The 22,362-nt window shown below is 43.7% G+C and overlaps 1 protein-coding gene across 2 annotated transcripts; it reads left to right on the top strand.

The window, feature by feature from the left end:
• Positions 1-150: 150 nt before the first annotated feature.
• Positions 151-22,081, top strand: ttc13 (tetratricopeptide repeat domain 13). Of its 2 annotated transcripts, none has more exons than XM_056427599.1 (23): positions 151-463; positions 2,157-2,251; positions 4,393-4,468; positions 4,576-4,646; positions 4,804-4,869; positions 5,556-5,648; positions 6,440-6,556; positions 6,645-6,755; positions 9,530-9,612; positions 9,791-9,932; positions 10,128-10,302; positions 10,653-10,809; positions 11,159-11,289; positions 11,393-11,525; positions 12,185-12,277; positions 12,475-12,558; positions 12,836-12,920; positions 13,229-13,335; positions 13,857-13,992; positions 15,838-15,917; positions 16,596-16,674; positions 19,311-19,390; positions 19,467-22,081. In XM_056427599.1, the coding sequence occupies exons 1-23, from the start codon at positions 295-297 to the stop codon at positions 19,579-19,581; spliced, it is 2,478 nt and encodes an 825-aa protein (XP_056283574.1). In that variant the 5' UTR covers positions 151-294; the 3' UTR covers positions 19,582-22,081. The 2 variants fall into 2 exon arrangements, with proteins under 2 accessions (XP_056283574.1, XP_056283573.1); XM_056427598.1 differs by having other exon boundaries at positions 152-463; positions 13,226-13,335.
• Positions 22,082-22,362: the final 281 nt, after the last annotated feature.

The raw sequence follows: 22,362 nt of genomic DNA on the forward strand, positions 1-22,362 counted from the left end.
CCCATCTCATCAGCGGTTATTACATTTACACTGAAAGTAGACTTTAATCTGAAAGTCATACCGGAAATATGTATTTTTTTCTGTTCTGTACAGGATGGATCTACGAACACGTTCGACCGGTTTGACAGCCGCATAGCATGTTGGGAAATGTCGTTTAAACGGCCTCTCCGGCTTTCTTCTTCTTCGCCTCCCGCAGACGCTCGCGCGTGATGAGGGGGCGTGGTCCGTTCGCTCTTGATCGAGCTTCCGCAGCTTCCGCTCTCTCTCTCTCTGTCGTCACACATGTAACACAACATGGCCCCTGCCAGCCGGTCTGTTGTTGTGGTCGCGCTCTCACTGCTGTACCTGAGCCGGACCATCTTCTCCTCGGAGTATTTCTCCACCCTCACTTTGTTCAACAATGAGCTCCACAAGCAGGGATGCAGCTCGCTGTCCGAGTGGGAAGAGTACGCGGCCGACTGCGGTAAAAGTCTCTCCTTTTTCGCTGTTACTCTGCCACGTCTTCCGCGCTTCAACTGTCACTGCGCGTGAACCCCGGCTAGCTTAGCCGCTCGACGGCTAACGTTCGGAACGAGCTCGCGACGACGAGCGGTGACGGCCCGGGGGAGACGGTGGAGAGAAGCTCGCGCTCTCACCGCCGGAGAGGTGACACGAGATTTGAGACCGAGGGGAGGAGAAAAGGGGAGTTGTGACACAGGAGGGAGAGTGTATCGGTGTGTTCATAACAGTGAGGAAACTCCACAAAAAGAAACCGCATGTCGGAGCTCCCCTCGAAGAGGTCAGCGCGGGTTCTGTTCAGGACGATGCGGGCCACCACGAAACCACCACGAACCACACAGCGGAGCAGAACCGACGAGGCGGCTGGGTTCTGTCCATCTGGCACATTTCACCAATTACTTGTTATACGAGATCAGCTTTTAGGACACACTGTTCCCAATTGAGTGTGTGTGTGTGTGAGTGTGTGTGTGTGTGTGTGTGTGTGTGTGTGTGTGTGTGTGTGTGTGTGTGTGTGTGTGTGTGTGTGTGTGTGTGTGTGTGTGTGTGTGTGTGTGTGTGTGTGTGTGTGTGTGTGTGTGTGTGTGTGTGTGTGTGTGTGTGTGTGTGTGTGTGTGTGTGTGTGTGTGTCACAGAATGGCTCGTTTTAACGATGTTGAATAGTTCACATTTTCATATTGATCTTTACATAGAAGCTATTAAAAGACATAATAGCAACGGATGAGAGGTAACTTGGTGTGTGTGTGTGTGTGTGTGAGTGAGAGAGAGGCAGCCAATAATAACAAGTGGGGTCATTTATTTTGACCTACAAATATGTGTGAGGTGGACATTGTGCCAATTACACTGTAAAGTTGCACTGCAGTTGTGGCTCGGGTTGAAAGATGAGTTATTGGGGAGAGTGTCTGAGTCCATTGATTAGTGGTTCTCAATCTTTTTTCAGTGGTGTGCCCCTTGTGAAATGTGTTACCCCCTGACCAGTGCAAAGCATTTTTTGTAGAAAAAAAATCTATGTAATCCACTGTGCCACCAGTGTCTGATTTAATATAGAATATATAAAATTCCGCATATGAATTTACACTTTTTTTATTTAATATTTGTTAAATAAGTATTTTTAAAGGATTTTTTTCAATGGATGTTCATTTTAAATACACATGTTATACATCTCCCATATCCCATGGAGTGCCTTCACCTACCCTCATTTGAGAACCACTGCTTAAGAGAGGAGGAAGGGAGGACTAAGAGAAATGAACCGGTCGAATGAGTTGAGATTACTGCGGCTTGGCTCATTGCAGAACTGAAGAGATATTCTGAGTGATTTCTAATCGATATTTTTAAAGCACAAAAGCAAACGTTCTCGGCTTATTGCGTGTTTTAGCCCAATTGTAACCCCTTTTCTTTTGGGATGCGTCTTCCTGCCTCCTGTACAATCAGCATGCTCAGTGCAGCTCGCATTACAATCAAAGAGATGTTATCTTTGCGTGAGAGAGGTAAATATAATACATGTCACTTGAAGGACTAATGCTTTGGCAGGATGAGTCTGAGTCATTTTAAGTTAAAACGTTTTCTTTACATGCATACAATCCGAATACAATGCATTCAAATAGTCATTGTTGTATCATGTGTCAAGTGTTATAAAAGGTGAATCACGTTTGTCCTTTCAGAATCCTCCATTTTACAGTTGGAAGACCCAGACTGCGAGGAGGGAAGCAACCCACCCTGCGAGTCAGTCTTCTCACTTAACGCAGAGAAGATCCTGGTGAGATTTCTCTCTCTCTTTCACACTCACACGCTTGTTTAGATCTAAATAGCACAACGCTGCGCTGAGTGCAAGATGTTTGTGTGAGAAACTCCCCAGGCCTTCCTTCTTGAGACACGCGACACACCGTGTTCTCTATTATTTGTCGGGGTTTCACTCCATTTCATTGGTGAAACATTCTGCTATGCCCACGCTTTAATTTGGTACGGATTCCTCGAGTCTTGGTTTGACATTCTGACTCGTTGAGCCAAAAATAAATGACTGTGATGACAAACTCTTTATTTCCGAGGGAAATCGTACAGCTACACCAGGCCTATTCAACTAGCGGCCCGTTTGAGTTTAACTACGGCCCGCAAGACTGCCTGCAAATCAGTATAGCTTGGTAAGAAAAAATAAAACTGACGGACACGCCTCTTTTATGCATTGAGACATCTAACCCAGAGCCATTGAGTTTCACTGTTGCCTCAACCAAACCTGTATGGTTACATCTTTATGTTACGCACCGTGTTGGTTGCCGGTGTTACACCCCTACTGGTTTTCAGACCTACTGGTTTCTCTGCGCGTGCGTTCTGTTCTCTTAACATCTGCAGCGGGGCTCTGTCTCGCTCACCAGATTCGTCACACATTCACAAACATATTGCTGGAGATCTTCAAGCCACCGTTCATATCTATTTCGGCGATTACGATTGTATAAGTGAGCAGTGCATCACAGCCACGTATGAAGAAATACATTTTAGAAAAAATAAAAAGATCGCCCGACCTGGTTTCGATCCCTTTCACGCAAAAGGAGTCTGCACTCAAAGACATGCAGTCTGTGCGCTGCGCCACCAGATATTAGTGTCATTTATATATTGATCCATTAAGTCACATTTCTTATGTTTTCATGGGAACAGTTTGGTTGAAAGGATCTGAAACAACTGGTTACCTTGAGCGGATATTTACACTTTGAAACATGTTTATAGTGATGCTTGTTCGCAACACTTTTGCCACACAATACCGACGCATTTTCGTGTGTGACTGTTTACCTGTGGAAATATACATTACTGTTTTTAATTTGTAGCCATTATTTGATCAATATTCTGTGCGGCCCTCACACCCCCCGTGATTTTCTTATTCGGCCCACTTGCTACTGAAGTTGAATAGCCCTGAGCTACACTAACGACTTACTGATATCGAAGAAATGAAATAAGCATTTCACAAGCTGAAAAGAATCAGTGACCTCCTCTGGTTGATCGTTTCCAGTGGTCGATGTGTGTGTAATGACACCCGACAGTGATGTCAGGATGTGCTGACCACTCCCTGGGTACACCTCCAACTACAAGTTCAGAGCGCTTTGATTCTTCCACCAAAAAAACCTGAGTTCATGCCCAGAAATAAGTTCATCCAAATCTGCTTCCCATTCTCCAGGAGGTCTAAAGGCATGCATGCGCAGTAGTTCCTAAATGACTCGCGAGTCTGTATTGTGACTGATTTACAGTTAGGAAGCGAGGCGACTCGCTTTGGACCTTGTTCCTGGAAGAGAGTTCATCGTTTTTGATGGAGTTGCTCCCGGTCATTTAAATGTCGGGCTATCTGGTGGTACATTTACTTTTTCCCTTGTCGGTTGTGTTCTTGCTGTTTTTAAAACGTGCTGCCACAGCAACATTTGCATCCTGTAATGGTCTATGTTATACCGCCGTCCTTCTCCTGGGATGACACCGTGAATACAAAGTGAGACTGCGAGAAAGAGGAAGTAAAATAGCCCTTTGAAAGAATATTTATTGCTTCACGAGAATTTGGCTCGGCGGTCGGAAACGACCTTGACAATCGAGAGGCTTTCATGATCACTGGGGGGCTTAATTGCTCAGAGTAACCTTGAGAGATTAAACCGATTTTTAAATTTCCACAACAACGGTTTTACTGCATTTTCTATATCTACACGTATATTAAATAGAGTTGCTATATGGCAAAGTGTCACTTGATTCTGCAACTTTTTATTTTGTCCACCTTTGAGACTCGCGTGTTGTTCAGGGCTCCATTCGGCTTCACACAGGAAACCATTAGTTCCACCTTTGCGTGTCGGCGCTGTCTCTCGACATATTATATTGTATTGCAGTGTATCAGTTATTGTTTTTCTTTGTTCTTGTCTCCGTCTCACACAGAACCAAGCCAAGTTGTTTATAGAACAGAAAAAAATCCCCTTTCCTGTAGATGACCCCAACACAAACGAAGAACTTGGTAAGTCGGCACGTTCCAGAATACAAACGTCCTTCACGCCGAGTGGATTTTATACGTTGTTGCCACGTTCTCCCAGTTATTGACCATCATTGGCTTTGTCATTGCAGCTATAGGCTACGTTCTGATAGGCAACGGCCTTTATGACGAAGCCATCAAACACTTCTCACTCTTACTTCAGGTGTGTGTGCCACTGGAGGAGCAGGTGTTCCCTCTCAAAATGCACCACACGTCTTTAATATTACGTCACTTTAGCTATTTTGTCACCTTCTACGTCGTTTTGCTGAAGCCAAGAATATTCATGTTTATGTAAAGATGTGTTTTCACTTTGATTAAAGGGCGACCCCGAGCTGGTCAGTGCCATCTACGGGAGAGGGATAGCTTATGGGAAGAAAAGTCTCCAGGTGAGTGACAGCTTGCCAGCTTCCTTTATTTGTGTCATTTATTCTACCTCTCGACGTTTGTGGAGCACCCTGGCTTTATTGTTGTCGTTTGCCGTGCTTTAATTTCACTGCACTTGTGAAGCATTGAGATGTGCAATAGAAAGAGATTCGATTAACTTGCTTCACATTAACATTATACTTGCATTATACACCATTCATTACTGCGCTGTCGTCACGGGGCATCACTTGGTTCCTAGCAGATGACTTTACATTACAGGTGACACAGTGCCGCTGTGTTAGTTTTCTATATAAATATACTTCCTTTATTTGCATTCAAATTTGAGTGTGTTGAACGGAACCATGAGTTTCATTGGTCGACTCCTCTTCACGTCCATGCCAGACGTTTAAAACTATTTGCCAGCCGGGCGGAGTTGTTGTCCGTTTGCATTTTCTCATTCATCCCTGTATTCCGGTGACGGCAGCAGTTTCACGTGACCGCAGAATGACTCGGTGTGTCATCTAATGAATGCAAATCCAATCTGCCAGGACTCTGCGGGAATGAGAGCGTGCCCTCGAGAGAAAACGGCCACCCAGCAGTTTTTTGTGTTCTTCTTGTTGGTGGCTCCGAGTTTTGTTCACTATACATTGCGGTGTGTGTGTGTGTGTGTCTACGAAATGTAACGGCCTCCACTCTGTCTCCCCGCCAGGACATAAAGAATGCTGACTTGGCGTTGTACGAGCTCAACAGAGTCATAACCCTGGAGCCGAACTGGCCGGAGGTCTACGAACAGAGAGCAGAGGTACAGAGAAGCTGTTAAAGGGAGGGAGTAACTCTTGTATTGTGGTTCACGGACTCTGAAACTCCTTCAAAAGTAGTTTAGAGAAGATTTTCAAGTGCACCCACCTCTTGGCAACAATGGAAATTGTTTGGCTGCATCAATTTACATTATGCTAGGATCTGTACTCTTCATAAATTGGAACTGATCTTTAATCTTCACCACATCTGATCAATTCTATGCGGGATGTTCAATGACAGTTTGGCAAATCTGTGCCGTTTTTAAATTGGGAAAACCGTACGTCGTTTAGATTTGTGACACAAGCGTGAAATCACGTGAGTTTATATTTCACCACAGCGTTCAAAGACTCACACTGTCTGTTTAAAGAAAAATCTGTTTCCTCTTTGTGAGCTGTAAGGCACTTGAATGCATCTCTGGTGTAAGTAGACTGACATGCAAGTCACACAAAAGTAGTTCCACCAAAAATAAATAAATAATATTTGGTTTACTTACTTAGGAAATCCAGCACAAGAGAATATCAACCATAAATAGTGGATCACGTGCAGTATTTATTCTTCCATCTGTACGTCTGTGTGTTTCACTTTAAAGGAGACGATCACAGACTCCTTTTCAGCTGGTGGAATGATCCAACCGGCTTTGCGTAATCTTCAGGGGAAGCCATTTCAGTCCAAAGAAAAGAAGAGGAAAAACCAAAATTTCGCCAAATGAAAAGACATGATTATCCGAGTGTTTAACATTTAAAAGAAGTTGAGGACGTGCGTGGACTTAAGCGTTCCATCTTCATGCATCTTCAGATCCTGTCTCCTCTGGGCCGGATCAGTGAGGCTCTGAGTGATCTGACCAAAGCCATCCAGCTGCAGCCCTCAGCCCGTCTCTACAGACACAGAGGGACGCTGCTCTTCATTTCAGAGGTGTGATCATCACATTCCGTGTGTGTGTGTGTGTCTGTCCATGTCCATGTCCATTCGCTGACCCTGTGCTGTGCCTTCCTCCCACCAGGACTACGTGGCAGCCATGGAAGACTTCCAGCAGTCTTTGGAGCTGAAGAAGAATCAGCCCATCGCCATGCTGTATAAAGGCCTCACCTTCTTCCACAGAGGAATGCTCAAGGTAAGTTGCTCAATGTCTCCTATTTATTTTTTTCTTTCATTTTTTTAACATGCATCGTACATCTTTGTTTGGGTATGTTTTCATTCTTTAGAAATGGATGAAAAGCAAACTTTTGAAATGGCATTGGTAGCAAAAAAACTCCCATCTCGTGCTTTTTAATACTCATTTTGAGGGATTCTAGTGGATAATCTGTCCACATTTATGCTTTCTATTCACAGTTGGTTCTTGACTGTCAATCATTGAAAACTTCCTGTGAGTTGTCGACGTGACAAAAGGCTTTTGTTTCCTGCAAACTGCTGCTCCTAACACAACGTACTATGTGTGGGTGCTTGGAGACAAAGATCTCGGGGGAAATCTCTTTAAACCAAACCACTTCTTTGAGAAAATGTTGGTTATGTGACAGCGGAATTGAGTCCTAACGATAATACACTACCGTTCAAAAGTTTGGGATCACTTAGAAATGTCCTTATTTTTCAAAGAAAAGCATTGTTTTTTTCAATGAAGATAACATTAAATCAATCAGAAATACACTCTCTACATTGTTAATGTGGTAAATGACTATTCTAGGTGGAAACGTCTGGTTTCTAATGAAATATCTCTATAGGTGTATAGAGGCCCATTTCCAGCAACTATCACTCCAGTGTTCTAATGGTACATTGTGTTTGCTAATCGCCTTAGAAGACTAATGGATGATTATAATTATGTTAGCACAGCTGAAAACTGTTTTGCTGATGAGAGAAGCTATACAACTGGCCTTCCTTTGAGCTAGTTGATTATCTGGAGCATCACATTTGTGGGTTCGATAAGACTCTCAAAATGGCCAGAAAAAAAGAACTTTCATGTGAAATTCGCCAGTCTATTCTTGTTCTTAGAAATGAAGGCTATTCCATGCGAGAAATTGCAAAGAAACAGAAAATTTCCTACAGCGGTGTGTACTCCTCCCTTCAGAGAACAGCACAAATGGGCTCTAACCAGAGCAGAAAGAGAAGTGGGAGGCAAGAAGACAAGTACATTAGTCTCTAGTTTGAGAAATAGACGCCTCACAGGTCCTCAACTGGCAGCTTCTTTAAATGGTACCCGCAAAACGCCAGTGTCAACGTCGACAGTGAAGAGGCGACTCCAGGATGCTGGCCTTCGAGGCAGAGTGGCAAAGAAAAAGCCATATCTGAGACTGGCCAATGAAAAGAAAAGATTGGTATGGGCAAAAGAACACAGGCATTGGACAGAGGAAGATTGGAAAAAGGTGTTATAGACAGATGAATCCAAGTTTGAGGTGTTTGGATCACACAGAAGAACATTTGTGAGACGCAGAACAGGTGAAAAGATGCTGGAAGAGTGCCTGACACCATCTGTCAAGCATGGTGGAGGTCATGTGATGGTCTGGGGCTGCTTTGGTGCTGGTAAAGTGGGAGATTTGTACCAGGTAAAAGGGATTTTAAATCAGGAAGGCTATCACTCCATTTTGCAACGCCATGCCATACCCTGTGGGAAGCGCTTGATTGGAGCCAATTTCCTCCTCCAACAGGACAATGACCCAAAGCACACCTCCAAATTGTGCAAGAACTATTGAGGGAAGAAGCAGGCAGCTGGTATGCTGTCTGTAATGGAGTGGCCAGCACAGTCACCAGATCTCAACCCCATTGAGCTGTTGTGGGAGCAGCTTGACCGTATGGTCCGCAAGAAGTGCCCATCAAGCCAATCCAACTTGTGGCAGGTGCTTCAGGAAGCGTGGGGTGACATTTCAACAGATTACCTCAACAAATTAACAGCTAGAATGCTAAAGGTCTGCGATGCTGTAATTGCTGCAAAAGGAGCATTCTTTGACGGAAGCAAAGTTTGAAGAAAAAAATTAATACTTCAAATACAAATCATTATTTCTAACCTTGTCAATGTCTTGACTATATTTTCTATACATTTTGCAACTCATTTGAAAAATAAAAGTGTGAGTTTTCAAAACGAAATTGTCTGGGTGATCCCAAACTTTTGAACGGTAGTGTATATTTGCACCAAGCAGAAATATAGATAAAGAGATTGACCTACACACGATTGAAGCTCCTGGTGTGGCATGCACATTTGACATCTACTTACTCTTTTTAATGACCTTTGAGCAGCTGCAACGTAAATAGACTATCGTGCTCCTAAAGGGGATTGCATGTCTATTTTTGATTTTGGTTTTGCCAAGTTCTCAGATGTGTACACATCACACAGAGTTTCTTCGAGCAGGAGGAAGAGGATGCCGTGCTTCACACCAGAGTTTCCCGTGTCTGCTTAGATCAGAAAGGAGGAGATGTCTCCACTTCTGCCTTTTTTTTAAAAACATGGTGGAGTGCAGAGCGGGTGCCTCCAGCTGCGGGTTTCAGCTGCAAGACTTGTCTGCAAAACCTTTTTGCGGTGTTTAATTCAGTCCCGTGTGCAATTCTTCGCTCTTTCTTTTTGGTTGTGTTTATCACCTCTGCTCACCAACTCGATGAGGGAACCCTGAACATGTATTACCTGCAGACAGCTGACGACTACAGGCAACAACAACACTCTGAATGTACCTCACGGTGAAGCCAGTCGTACATTTCATACTCCGAGACGCACTCTCATCATCATAAAGAGTAGTATGATGGACTTGTAGCAGAGTAGACGTAAGAAGTGCTGCTTTGTGATAGTGGAATCTGCGGCAGCTCCTCAAGCATCATTGTATACTGCTATATGGAAAGATGTTGCAGTCCGTGCACGTTCCTCTTGTGTCGTCACTTATGAAAGGTTGTTGGGTTTTCTGTCGTCAGGAGGCCATAGAGACATTCAAAGAGGCACTGAAGTTGAAGTCTGACTTCATAGATGCCTATAAGAGCCTTGGACAGGCCTACAGGTACAGCCATATTTGTTATTCACTGGTCACCTTTTACAATGTTACCATTTTTACCCAACATACAAACACAATCTGTTCTTTTTGTATTTCAATAATTAAGAGCACCTGCCTATCCCCTCTGTCTCACTAACACCATGTGCGCTGTTGCTCTCCTGGTATCTCTTTTTCCTCTTTCCAGAGAGCTGGGGGATTTTGAATCGGCGATGGAGAGCTTCCAGAAAGCCCTCATGTTGAACCAGAACCACATCCAGTCCCTCCAGCTGCGAGGCATGATGCTGTACCACCACGGCTCGCTGCAGGAAGCCATAGGCAACTTCAAGGTGGGGGAAATGCACAACTGAATTCAAGTAGCTTGGTCTTCTATTCCTCTGGAGGGAGGGAATAACACAAACAAATGACAGCATCCACAAATTCATCGACCTTGAACTGTGTGCATGGCACGTATGTCCAGCAAACGTCTTCAGTCCAAACCTTCTCACAGTCTCAGATTTTCTCTTCTCCTGTTGGTCCTCCAGAGATGTCTTCAGTTGGAGCCCTACAACGAGGTGTGTCAGTACATGAAGGGGCTGAGTCACGTGGCGATGGGACAGTTCTACGAGGGCATCAAGGCTCAGACTAAAGTCATGTTGAACGACCCTCTGCTGGGCCAGAAGGCCAGCTCCGAATACCTCAAAGTTAAATACCTCAGAGGTCAGTGTCACTGCATGCAAACACAAGATACCATAATAGACAGTCACAGGGTTTGTTGCACCGCCTTCATTCACACAACCGAAAAACTCAGTTTAAACTATTTTATTTCATGACAATTTCACCACACCCCCGTAAAATTCTTAGTTTTAATTTGCTGGTTCAGACTTGTTTTTAGTACTTTTGTGATGCAGGAGTTTGTTTGAACTTCTAATTTATAAATTATACTCGATAAAGGTAATAACGGCAAAAGTGAGGCTTAGCTAAAACTTCCATTTCTGAAATACCTCAGTACAGACCATTTTGACATGAGGTCTTATAGTCTGCTTCGCCCCACCTTGTTTTCCTACCAGAGTACTCTCGCTACCTGCACTCCCACCTCGACATCCCAGTAGTCGAGTACAACGTGGACCAGGACTTACCTGGGAACTTTAAGAACCACTGGGCCAAAAACCTGCCTTTTCTAATAGAAGACTATGACGAACAGCCCGGCCTGCAGCCCCATATCAAGTAGGTGTGAGGAGTCCGTGACAGCCGGTTCACACCTGGAGCAAAAACACTGACCAAAAGTTATCGTTATAAATGTGAATGAGCTTTGATATAAGAATATCTACTGGAGAAGATTCATCGGTGTTCTTGGTTTTATTTGACCTTAATATATAGTGTCCTGTGTCGTGAGTGTATCATCATCATCGTCAAGAAGTCTGAGAAACCTGGATCCATCATTATCCACATTCTCAAAGCGCAGTTTGGAGCAAACTCCGAGCTGAGGCCTGACTTTAAAAAGAAACCCCTCCATGCTTCATGAAAGCTTTCACTCAGTTCATCCTCCACATCTTCCTGTGTTTGTGGTTTGCAGGGACGTGCTGCCGCAGAACTTCGACAGCTACAGCAGTGAAGTTCAAAAGCTGATCTGCTCAGCCGACCACCTGGGGGCGCTAATGCAGTACGACACTCCTGGCTTCTTACCCAACAGGAGAATACACAGAGGTACCGCTGATGAATGCTGTGGTTCATGCCGATTTTTTGTAAAGTGTTACCGGCAGCAGTAAAACAGAGAAGAAGAAGAGTGACAGGTTGTTTACCTTTTCAGCCATGGGTTTAGCAACCCTGGAGGTGATGCAGGCCATTCACCGAACATGGAGCAACTCCAAAGTGCGAGTCAACGGCAAGACCAGGCAAATGCAGTGGAGAGACATGTTCGATATAGCTGTGAAATGGAGGAGGTGAGGAGGCGTTTCATCAATATAAAAGAAACAATCATTCAAACCAAGATGTTTATATCGGGGGGTGAATGCGATGTAATGCAGAGACAATGTTGGAGATGTTTTGAATATTTCTTCTTTGGAAAAAGGCAAATAATCTGTGTTGTAATAAACTCTTTAGCACAGGTTCAATTGATGGTATAATAAACAATGAATATTCAGCGACTGTAGAAACAATGTATTGACTCAAAGTGGATTTAGTGTTCAGTGAAAAGCATCCAACTGTTTGGTTTGGCGTGATGCGAGCAGCGAGAACAACTTTGAATTCCTGATCAGGAAATAACCCGAAAACACACATGAATAAAGAGAAGAGAATAATATAAAGTGACCAATTCATCTTTTTGCGGAACAAAAGAAGTCCAGCTGGAAGCTCATATTTATCAGAAAAGTTGTATTAAAGCTCAGAACTGAGAAGTCTGCCACTAAAATCTCTTTAAACTGCTATATTTCAATCACTTGCGTCGACCTCTTTGCTTCTAGCATGACAACAGACCAAACACCAAACACTGAGTCCACTGGACCGTTCTGTCCTCCTGACACTTTCCACCAAAGAATCTTTGGTCCTCAGCTGACTGGATTTCAGTGTCGTGACACTAACTGGGTTTTTCCCGTGCTCGTAGGATCGCGGATCCAGACCAGCCGGTTCTGTGGTTGGACCAGATGCCCGCCAGGAGCCTCAGTCGAGGCTTCAACAATCACATCAATCTCATCAGGTACCAACTTGGCTCCCAGAGGGCCGTGCGGCACAATTTCATGACTCCCTCGAGCAAATGGAATTTTTATGTTTCTTTGCTTTTGGGCTTTTTCTCAACTCTAGTGTGAAAAAAAAAAAAGACAAGATTTAATTCCTTGTAACTCGACCCAGCTCCTTCAGTTTGTTGAACTCCTTTTTTTTCTTTTCTTGCTTCAGGGGACAGATTATCAACATCAGGTACCTGGCGTACTTTGACAACATCCTCGACTTTATCAAAGACAGAATACTGGTGTACCACGGGTAAATACACTTCATTCACTTTCTATCTTCTGTGACTTAAAACACTTTTGTGAATAGCATCAGCATGTTTCACCTAAATTATTTGACTGCAGTTATGTTAACACCCTCGCCTACTGTACGAGAATGATTGCTTCCCCCCGGCTTTATTCATTTTGCATGAGTGTTGAAGATCTGTCTATTAAAAATATGTAAATGAATGTTTATTCGTCATCAGTGTCCTCGCTCTTCAGTTTTCTTGCTGCTTCTTTAATTGACAAGTGTCTGTTTTGCGTCTCAGGGCGTACAACCCCAGAGGACTTCTAGAGGTCCGTCAAGCTCTTGAAAATGTGAATAAAGTAGAAGACCTGCTTCCTATAATGAAGGTAAGGATGGACATCTGGAATGCATAGAGAGCATTAAATGGAGATAAAGATATGTGCAGGTCTGAATGAACTGGATTCAAGTTGAGATATCACACACTCAACTCAAGCTCCATGTACTTATTTCACACCTCGTGAGCAGACATGATGCGTTGCGGTGGAAATATGTAAGTGGAGCTTGAGTTCAGATTGTTGTGTTGGACCTCTGCAGCGGCACAATGTTTTGGTTGGTTTCATGTCCTGTCGCCGTTCAGTAGTGAAAACCCAGAACGCTTGTTTGTGTGTGTTTTCTATTTTATTTCCTGAAGCAGTTCAATAGTAAAACCAGAGATGGCTTCACGGTCAACTCCAAGGTGCCGAGCGTGAAGGATCCTGGGAAAGAGTACGATGGTTTCACCATCACGATCACTGGAGACAGGTACGATGAACTGACGGTCTGCACCGGTTCTCTCCACCGGTAAATCCTAAGGGAACACAAAATCATATCTGTTGCCCTATTCATGCAAAATCCATAGTTCAGTGTCGAATAAACGGCCTTTTTAAAGACATAATTGCGCATTTTAGACTGACCTTTTCATTGGGACCCGCCCGAGGCGTTTCATCAGCATCTTGAAATGCCAAACGTCTCATGTGGGTGGATTATTTTAGCAAAGGAGAAGGCCGCTATTTAAATGGATTCAACACATTTAGAGGGGAACGTCTTTTATTTGCATAGAACAAGTCTTTGTATGTATTTATTTCTATATTTCATTTTGATCAAACTAGTGAAAAATGGGAATGAAGACGAAAGTGTGGCGTTTATAAATTGTTGTTGTTGCGTGTGCATTAAAACATGTGAATGTTGCTAGGAACTCTTCGTGTACACGATCTGTGACAGCTTCCAGTTAGTTTGCTCTCAGGGGTTTTTAATCCCCATGGTGACGTGTTTCTGTGCCGTAGGGTGGGCAACATGTTGTTCTCAGTCGAGACTCAGACGACGGAGGAGCGGACGCAGCAGTACCAGTCGGAGATCGAGTCCATCTACAAAGACCTCACCGCCAAAGGGAAGGCGTTGATGCTGTCCACTGAACTCGGGGTAAGAGGATCTCTGCAGTCAAATTTGACATTCCATACATAATGAGAAGCACAAGCATGTTCACTACGGGGATTTGTGTTCATGATTTGAAGCGTAAAATGTTTTTTTGACAGCTTTAAATATTGTCTGGAGTAGAAAACAGTTCCCAAAGAGAACAGTTGGTCTGCAGATTATCCAGAGCTACGAGGACGTTTGTTTTCAATGCTGCAAACAGGCGTCCATTCCCCTCGGCTGGGTGAGGCACACCTATACAAGTGTGTAGTTAATCGGCAAATCTAAAATAATATTTCATGGCATTTTTAGAATAATAAATGGGAAAATAATTAGTGGCAGCCGGTGTTGCAGTTGTATCTAAATTAGGGCTGTCAGCGTTAACGCGTTAATCTATGCGATTAATTTGGCCGCGATTAACGCACTAAAATATTTTAACGCAATTAACGCAACTTTGTTTACTTCCGGTGTCGTTGAAGTTTTTGCACTCCTCTGAGTGTCAAGCCGCGGCAGTCCTCTTTCCTCCCGTCTGCTCCTCGATATTCACAGAGAAGCAGAGGGCGACGTGTCGGTGACGTGGGGCGGAAGGTGCAGGGGACTTTTTTTTGCTGCTCCGCCCCGATGCGCGCGCAGACACGCCGGCATGGAGCTCTGCGGCCGCGAGACGGAGAGCCGAGAAGAGTGACCGACACGTGGAGACAGAATGACATGCTGCTGTAGAGACGACCAACAACAGACGTTTAGTTTAATACAAGAACAAAGACGTCTTGAAGAAAATAACCTGACGTTACTTCTGCTGTAATCTGGCGCTATAGAGAACATCTCAGCGGGGCGGGGCCTCACCCTGATAGAATGGTGGGGGAAACACTGGGATGTGTCAAAAGCCTTTAAAAGGTGAATTTACATAGTTTTGTAAAATCGAGAAAATGAGCCCAGCCTCCAGAGGGTTAACGTGACATATGTGTCAGTTTACCAAGGCCACTGGTTCTGCTGTTCAGTGTTAAAGATGACAGGACCAATGTGTCTCTAATACACCTTTGTTTACTAATCTGATGTTTCACTGAAGAAACAATTTATCATCCACGATATTAAATACCTCGCTGGCACTTTATAGGTAGGAGCCTCTTTGAAAACACAGCTCTGTGTGAAGTTTTGTCTTTAAAAAAAGAATACAATTAAACAAGTGTCTAAAATACACGCTGTCTGAAAGGATTACTCGTTCATTTAGAAGATTTAGTCTTTAGAAGAAAAATCGCGATTAATGAATTTCAAAATGTGCGATTAATTCGTTAATTTTTTTTAATCGATTGACAGCCCTAATCTAAATATATATATATATATATATATTATATGTATTCACTGCAAGGTTTATTGAAGTAGGAGGAGGAAACTGGGCTCGGCATCCGACTGTTTTAAAGCTTGAGCGTTAAATATTAAATTGAAATGCAAGTCGTCAGTCAGCACAGCAGTTACTCAGTTTGCCCCTCAGTATCTAACAATGTCCTCTCTCTCTCTCTCTCTCTCACGAATTGGAATGGAGAATATTAGTCATTTTACAAATGGGTCACTTCACGGAATTAAAGCAGGATGTATTCTCCAGCTGTGGATGACTTTCAGACCGTGACAAACCGGCTTTTAGACTTCAGGCAAAGAGGATCAAACTATCAAAGCGGCGTTCTGTCCTCAACCTGAGTTCAGGATCTCTTCTTGCCAATTTCTGGTCACGTCAATGTCCCTATTGTTGTACTCACTATTCAAGAAACCAATTTCTGGAACAAGATTAATCCAGAACATGTCGGTGTTCTTGCGGTTTGTGACATGACGGTTGACTCTGATGATCTGTTGCTCCTTTAGGATGCAGATGCCGTGTGTAACCTAATCCTCTCGTTGGTGTATTACTTCTGCAACCTCATGCCCCTCTCCAGAGGATCCAGGTAAGTTCCAGGGCAAAACGTCTGTTGTACATTTATTGAATGTTTCATCGTTCACAGCACATAAATCATGTGTGTCTCTCCGGGTTGGGTTGTGACACTTTAATGTGCAAGTAACCGCCATTTTAGTATCGTTTGGAATGAGCTCCGCTTTGACCCCCAAAAAAAGGTTAGCAGTTACCATTAAAGGCACAAGTAAGATTAAAGTATGCTTCTCCTCTCAGTCGTCTCTGCAGACCCTCGGCCTGTTTTTGATCCTTTCTGTTCATTTTCCACCGTTCTGGGCTTTTCTCTGCGTCAGCTGCGAGAAAAAACACGTAGCGAGCAGTTGCCAGCTCGCGAGCAAGCACCCAAAGGGAAGACACACAGAATGTCAGACACGGCGCTGAAAAATGTATCGATATTGAGAAGATATACGCTGAAAAATTGCCAAATATATTGACGCAATACGCCAAACAACTGAAGCGTGTGCTTCCAAACTGCAACGGATGCATCCTATTCATGCTGCCTTCTTCAAAATGTTGGGTGCGTCTGGCAAATCTCAAGAGACGAAACCTGTCGGGCTGCCAGTTTTGGAGGGCGTGGGCGTGATTGACGCTCGAGGAACAACCTGTTCTACCTTTAACGGTCGTTGTGATGCCCGTGTGTAAGAGCGCTTTCCCCTCGTCCGCTTCTCCTCAGCGTGGTGGCCTACTCGGTCGTGATGGGGGCGCTGATGGCCAGTGGGAAGGAGATCATCGGCAGGATCCCGAAAGGAAAGGTAAACGGGAAACGCTCCGACCAAATCAAATGTGAGCTACAGTGCATCCGGAAAGTATTCACAGCGCTTCATTTTTTCCACATTTTGTTATGTTACAGCCTTATTCCAAAATGGATTAAATTCATTATTTTCCTCAACATTCTACACACAAAAACCCATAATGACAAAGTGAAAACTGTTTTTTGCAAATTTGTGCACATTTATTGAAAATAAAGAACGAAAACATAACATGTACATAAGTATTCACAGCCTTTGCTCAATACTTTGTTGAAGCACCTTTGGCAGCAATTACAGCCTCAAGTCTTCTTGGGTATGATGCCACAAGCGTGGCACACCTATTTCTGGGCAGTTTCTCCCATTCTTCTTTGCAGAACCTCTCAAGTTCCATCAGGTTGGATGGGGAGCGTCGGTGTACAGCCATTTTCAGATCTCTCCAGAGATGTTCAATCGGGTTCAGGTCCGGGCTCTGGCTGGGCCTCTCCAGGACATTCACAGAGTTGTCCCGAAGCCACTCCTTTGTTATCTTGGCTGTGTGCTTCGGGTCGTTGTCCTGTTGGAAGATGAACCGTCGCCCCAGTCTGAGGTCCAGAGCGCTTTGGAGCATGTTTTCATCGAGGATGTCTCTGTACATTGCTGCATTCATCTTTCCCTCAATCCTGACTCGTCTCCCAGTTCATCCCGCTGAAAAACATCCCCACAGCATGATGCTGCCACCACCATGCTTCACTGTAGGGATGGTATTGGCCAGGTGATGAGCAGTGCCTGGTTTCCTCCAGACATGACGCTTGGCATTCAGGCCAAAGAGTTCAATCTTTGTTTCATCAGACCAGAGAATTTTGTTTCTCATGGTCTGAGAGTCCTTCAGGTGCTTTTTTGCAAACTCTAGGCGGGCTGTCATGTGCTTTCTACTGAGGAGTGGCTTCCGTCTGGCCACTCTACCAAACAGGCCTGATTTGTGGAGTGCTGCAGAGATGGTTGTCCTTCTGGAAGGTTCTCCTCTCTTCATAGAACAACGCTGGAGCTCTGTCAGAGTGACCATCGGGTTCCTGGTCACCTCCCTGACTAAGGCCCTTCTCCCCCGATTGCTCAGTCTGGCTGGGCGGCCAACTCTAGGAAGAGTCCTGGTGGTTCCAAACTTCTTCCATTTCCAGATGATGGAGGCCACTGAGCTCATTGGGACTTTCAATGCTGCAGAAATCTTTCTGTACCCTTCGCCAGATCTGTGCCTCGATACAATTCTGTCTCGGAGGTCTATAGATAATTCCTTGAACTTCATGGCTTGGTTTATGCTCTGATATGCACTGTCAACTGTGATACCTTATATAGACAGGTGTGTGCCTTTCTCAATCATGTCCAATCAACTGAATTTAGCACAGGTGGACTCCAATCAAACATCTCAAGGATGATCAGTGGAAACAGGATGCACCTGAGCTACATTTTGAGTGTCATGGCAAAGGCTGTGAATACTTATGTACATGTTATGTTTTCGTTCTTTATTTTTTAACAGATTTGCACAAATTTGCAAAAAACAGTTTTCACTTTGTCATTATGGGTTGTTGTGTGTAGAATGTTGAGGAAAATAATGAATTTAATCCATTTTGAAATAAGGCTGTAACATAACAAAATGTGGAAAAAGTGAAGCGCTGTGAATACTTTCCGGATGCACTGTAAGTGACGACGTGTTGGTCTGAGTTGAATGGCGTCAGACGGTCGTGACGGTAACCGTGCACGGAGACAATAAACACGTCTGTTTGGCTTCGATCAGAGAACCACAAAATCTACCCAAAGAAAGACGCTGAGAATGAGATTATTCACGTCATCAGTCTATAAATGTGAAAAAACACTCACTTTACATGGAGAATGGGAGTAGGAATTCCCTTTGAGTCTGACCTTAATGTCTGACCTGAACTGAAAACATCTTATATTTTTAATCATTTATCTTTTTTTTAATTAGTTCAGTGGTTATAGCTCGACTTCTCCCTCAGCAGAGGCCAAATATCACAAGCACACAGCTCTGTATCTGAGTAGAACGTAAGCGTAACCGTTAATTCGTGGTTTGTGTCGAGCTGTGAGCGCGTGGTCGTCCGCTGAGGGCGACGCTGTGTCCCAGGGATGAAAAGACAAAGGCTCTACCTCGGATGTCTGTTCTTGTGTCCAATGAAAGGTGTCCATTAACGGGTCAGCCACGCGCTCCACAAAGCCTGTTGTGTCCAAAGCAGTCGGTCCAGACGCCCGGCTGAGAGCTCACCGTGTTGCCGGGGCGACGCACTGTTCGTGAAACATGAGAAATGAGAAATGTGATCGGCTCATGAAGAGTTCATCAGAGTTCAACGTTTTTATTTTCAGCCGGGAAGCTGGTTCAAGAACACGATCATGTTTCAATCCTTCTGGCGGACGTGTTGCTGCTTCGAGGACACAAGTTCAAAAGAGAATTTTTATTTTGTTATTTAAACGATTTTCAAGGCTTTTTCTCCTTTTGCGTTCTCCGATCAACATGAAACGCCTCCACGACGTCGGCCTGCAAATAATGTCAATTTGTTCCGCTTCAATTTGTGTACGTTTTTGTGTGTTTCCAATCAGTGCGAGTCGTTTGGGAACCCCCTTCTCTAAACCGTATTCGTTGAACCTTGTTTCAGCTGGTGGACTTTGAGGCCATGACCACACCCAGTCCGGACAGCTTCAGTAAAACGGCAAAGACCTGGATGAACCTCAAGAGGTACGGAGCGACTCTTCCTTTTGTCCGTCGCTCCTCGGCTCGACTCTCACCGCGTCGCCTTGTTCTTCCTCAACAGTTTACCGGGTTGGTACCAGAGTCTTCCGTCTGTCGCGGAGACCTTCCCGTCCACCAGAACCATGATCGAGGTCCTCAACACAGACTCGTCTTCGCACTGCCCGAAGAAGTCCTAACGCGACTTCTTGATCGAGTCTTAATTAATAAAAGCTTCCACACGCCGTCTGCACCCCAAACCAAACTGGATCCAGTTCTCCAAAAGCCTCTCGGCTTTAGCGGTAATTGTTTACATTTTTAATTGGAAGGAATTTGGCGATATTGGTACAAATTCTAAACATTATTTAAAGAGGCTTTGTGAGGAGTTTTTTTTTTTTTTGGGAAAGCTAGAATGAATCTTTTTTTATTTATTTTTACCCCTCCACGTCCTGCCCCGTTCTGTCATCCTCCGCCACACGTGACTCTAAACTGAGTTCATAGAAGAAGAATAGAATTCTTCCGCCACCTCGACTGGATGCTTGTTGTCACGAAACGTGAAGCTTGACTACATGAACTCTAATTATTATGAAAAGATCCATTTGCCAATTCTTCAGCACCACGACAAACAAACCGACTATCAACACATTTCACTCCTTCTGACAAGAAAACAGTAATTTGACCTCTTTTGAACCCAGAAGTTGCTCCATCGGTTAGTTAGTTAGTGTTCTTATGTGAATTTGGTGAATCCGATCCAAGCGATGGATAAACAGCAATATTTATTACATTTAGTTCAGCATGTGGCCAACTGCAGCCGGCAACGTCCAGGCAGACCTTTATTTTTATTTTCCAGGTCTCAATTTGTTTTTATATTAGAATTTCACCTCACAGAACACATTTAATCATGTTCATAAAGTTCAATATTGAATCAAACTTTTGTTCGATTCTGCTTCATCGGCAACGCCAAACGGCCAACGCACACAGTCCACAATCTCATGATGCATCATCCCAGTGGAATCTGTAGCTTCAGATTACCCAGAACTTTCATTTGGATGCTCGTTTGTTGTCTGGTATTTAAAACCAATTTTTTTTTATATTCAAGTTTTTAATTGGCACTTTCAAACATATTTTTTAACCACTGCTGTGCACACATGCACACACACACACACACACACACACACACACACACAGTCCAGCCAATCGGCAGAGAAGGAGTCTCGGGACATTTTGGAAACCTTCAGGAGTTTTGAATTCCATTCTGGATACTTGCAGCATCTCTTTTTATCGGTTCTCCCGACACTTCCTCTGACCGGGTCTGTTTGGCCACTGAGGGGTCGGCGTGAGGTGGACGGGCTGCTGAACTAGTGTGAAAGCAACGGTCAGAGATTTTTAGAGATTCTTCAGAGAGCCACTTGTTGTTTTTGTGACGTAAAGTCCTCAAAAAGAGTGAATTGATTATTTTATTAACAGAAGACAGTCGGATGAAAGGTTGATCATTTGAGTGACTCATCAAGCACAAATACCAAACATGTTCCGTTGGTCCTGAGTTGTATGTTATTTTATAAATTTAATACATTTGGGACAACAACAAAAATTGGACCAGCTGAAGAAATAAATATATATATAAAGTATTAATTTCTGTGGAATTGATGACTCGTAAGTTCATGAAAAGAGGAACAAAAACTCTGATATTTTATAGATTAAGTTATACTCTTTGAATAATTAATTTGTAATGAAAATAAACAAGTTACAGCCCTGGCTTAATGTTCTAATCTCGCTCTGAACTGAGGCGGCGACGCTCTCTAAATACGCATCATAAGATGTATTGGCCGACATGTCTCAAAGTGAATAAAGTCAAAGTAGAGGCAGCCTGGTTCTGTCGGAGTGGGATTTGAACAAAGTACCCTTTTTAATTTTCAAGTAAATACAAAAAACAACGACTCCTGAATGTTCTCTGACCTCTCTGACCTTTGGGTCTCGTTAGTCGTAGGTGAAGGACGCCGCACTCGGCTCTCGTCTTCCCATCATGTCTTTCGCCATCTGCACACACAAATTCTTTAAAAAAATAATGTTTTTTTCTCTCCATATTTCAAGATAAAATGGCGTATTCTTACAAGGAAGATTATTTGATTTAATATGAATGAAATGTGATGTTTACAACCTTTTACGAAACAAAAATACTTGATTGATACCGCGGCTACATTAGCCGGTGTGTTCTGTGTCTAACTCGTGCGTCACAAGGAGGAAACCAGCGAGGCCGGTGACTCCCCCGGGACGATGACCGAGTCCTTTTGAACAAATTTCAGCCATTTTTTCCTTCCCTCTAATTAGAGTTTTGATGAATAAGCTGCCTCGAACGCAAAAGTATCGTCACTGACGGCTATCTCAACGGTGCAGTAGTTCTTAATCGAATGTCCTTTTTTCTTTTTTTAAATTCTGATATCCACAAAGTAAGAACAAATTGATCCGTTTAAAGGCATATCAGATTCATTTGCTGCATTACTGACATTCTGCCTCTTGTCGTTCATATCGGTGTCATTTCCTTTCCTTTGTCTTTGTTTGCACTGGCGACCCAGCCATGAAGTGCTATGGTGGGATCGGAAAGCTTAAAACTTGAAGGAGGGATTTTGTTTTTTGTCTCTTTTTTTTATTGAATGAGTGACTGAATGTTCAGTAGTCAATAAAACTGGTTGACAATTTTAACAGGCTGTGTCCTTTTTTGGGGGGGGGGGGGAACTAATGCAGCCACTTCTGCTCATGAAAGATTAGATAGATCCAAGATGATTACTATCAACTATACTTATTATTACTTATCATTATTATTATTATGGCATCGAACCTAAAGGTAGCACCTTCCGACCAACTGGAGGCGCCTTTCAAGCCACCCAAGGTCACCTGACAATAAAATACAGAATAAAAGCATGAAAGATAGAGACGACATAAAAACAAGTCCGACATTCACACAAGACGATCTTGATTAATCA

Source organism: Pseudoliparis swirei, chromosome 12 (assembly GCF_029220125.1).
Source record: "Pseudoliparis swirei isolate HS2019 ecotype Mariana Trench chromosome 12, NWPU_hadal_v1, whole genome shotgun sequence".
Taxonomy (NCBI): Eukaryota; Metazoa; Chordata; class Actinopteri; order Perciformes; family Liparidae; genus Pseudoliparis; species Pseudoliparis swirei.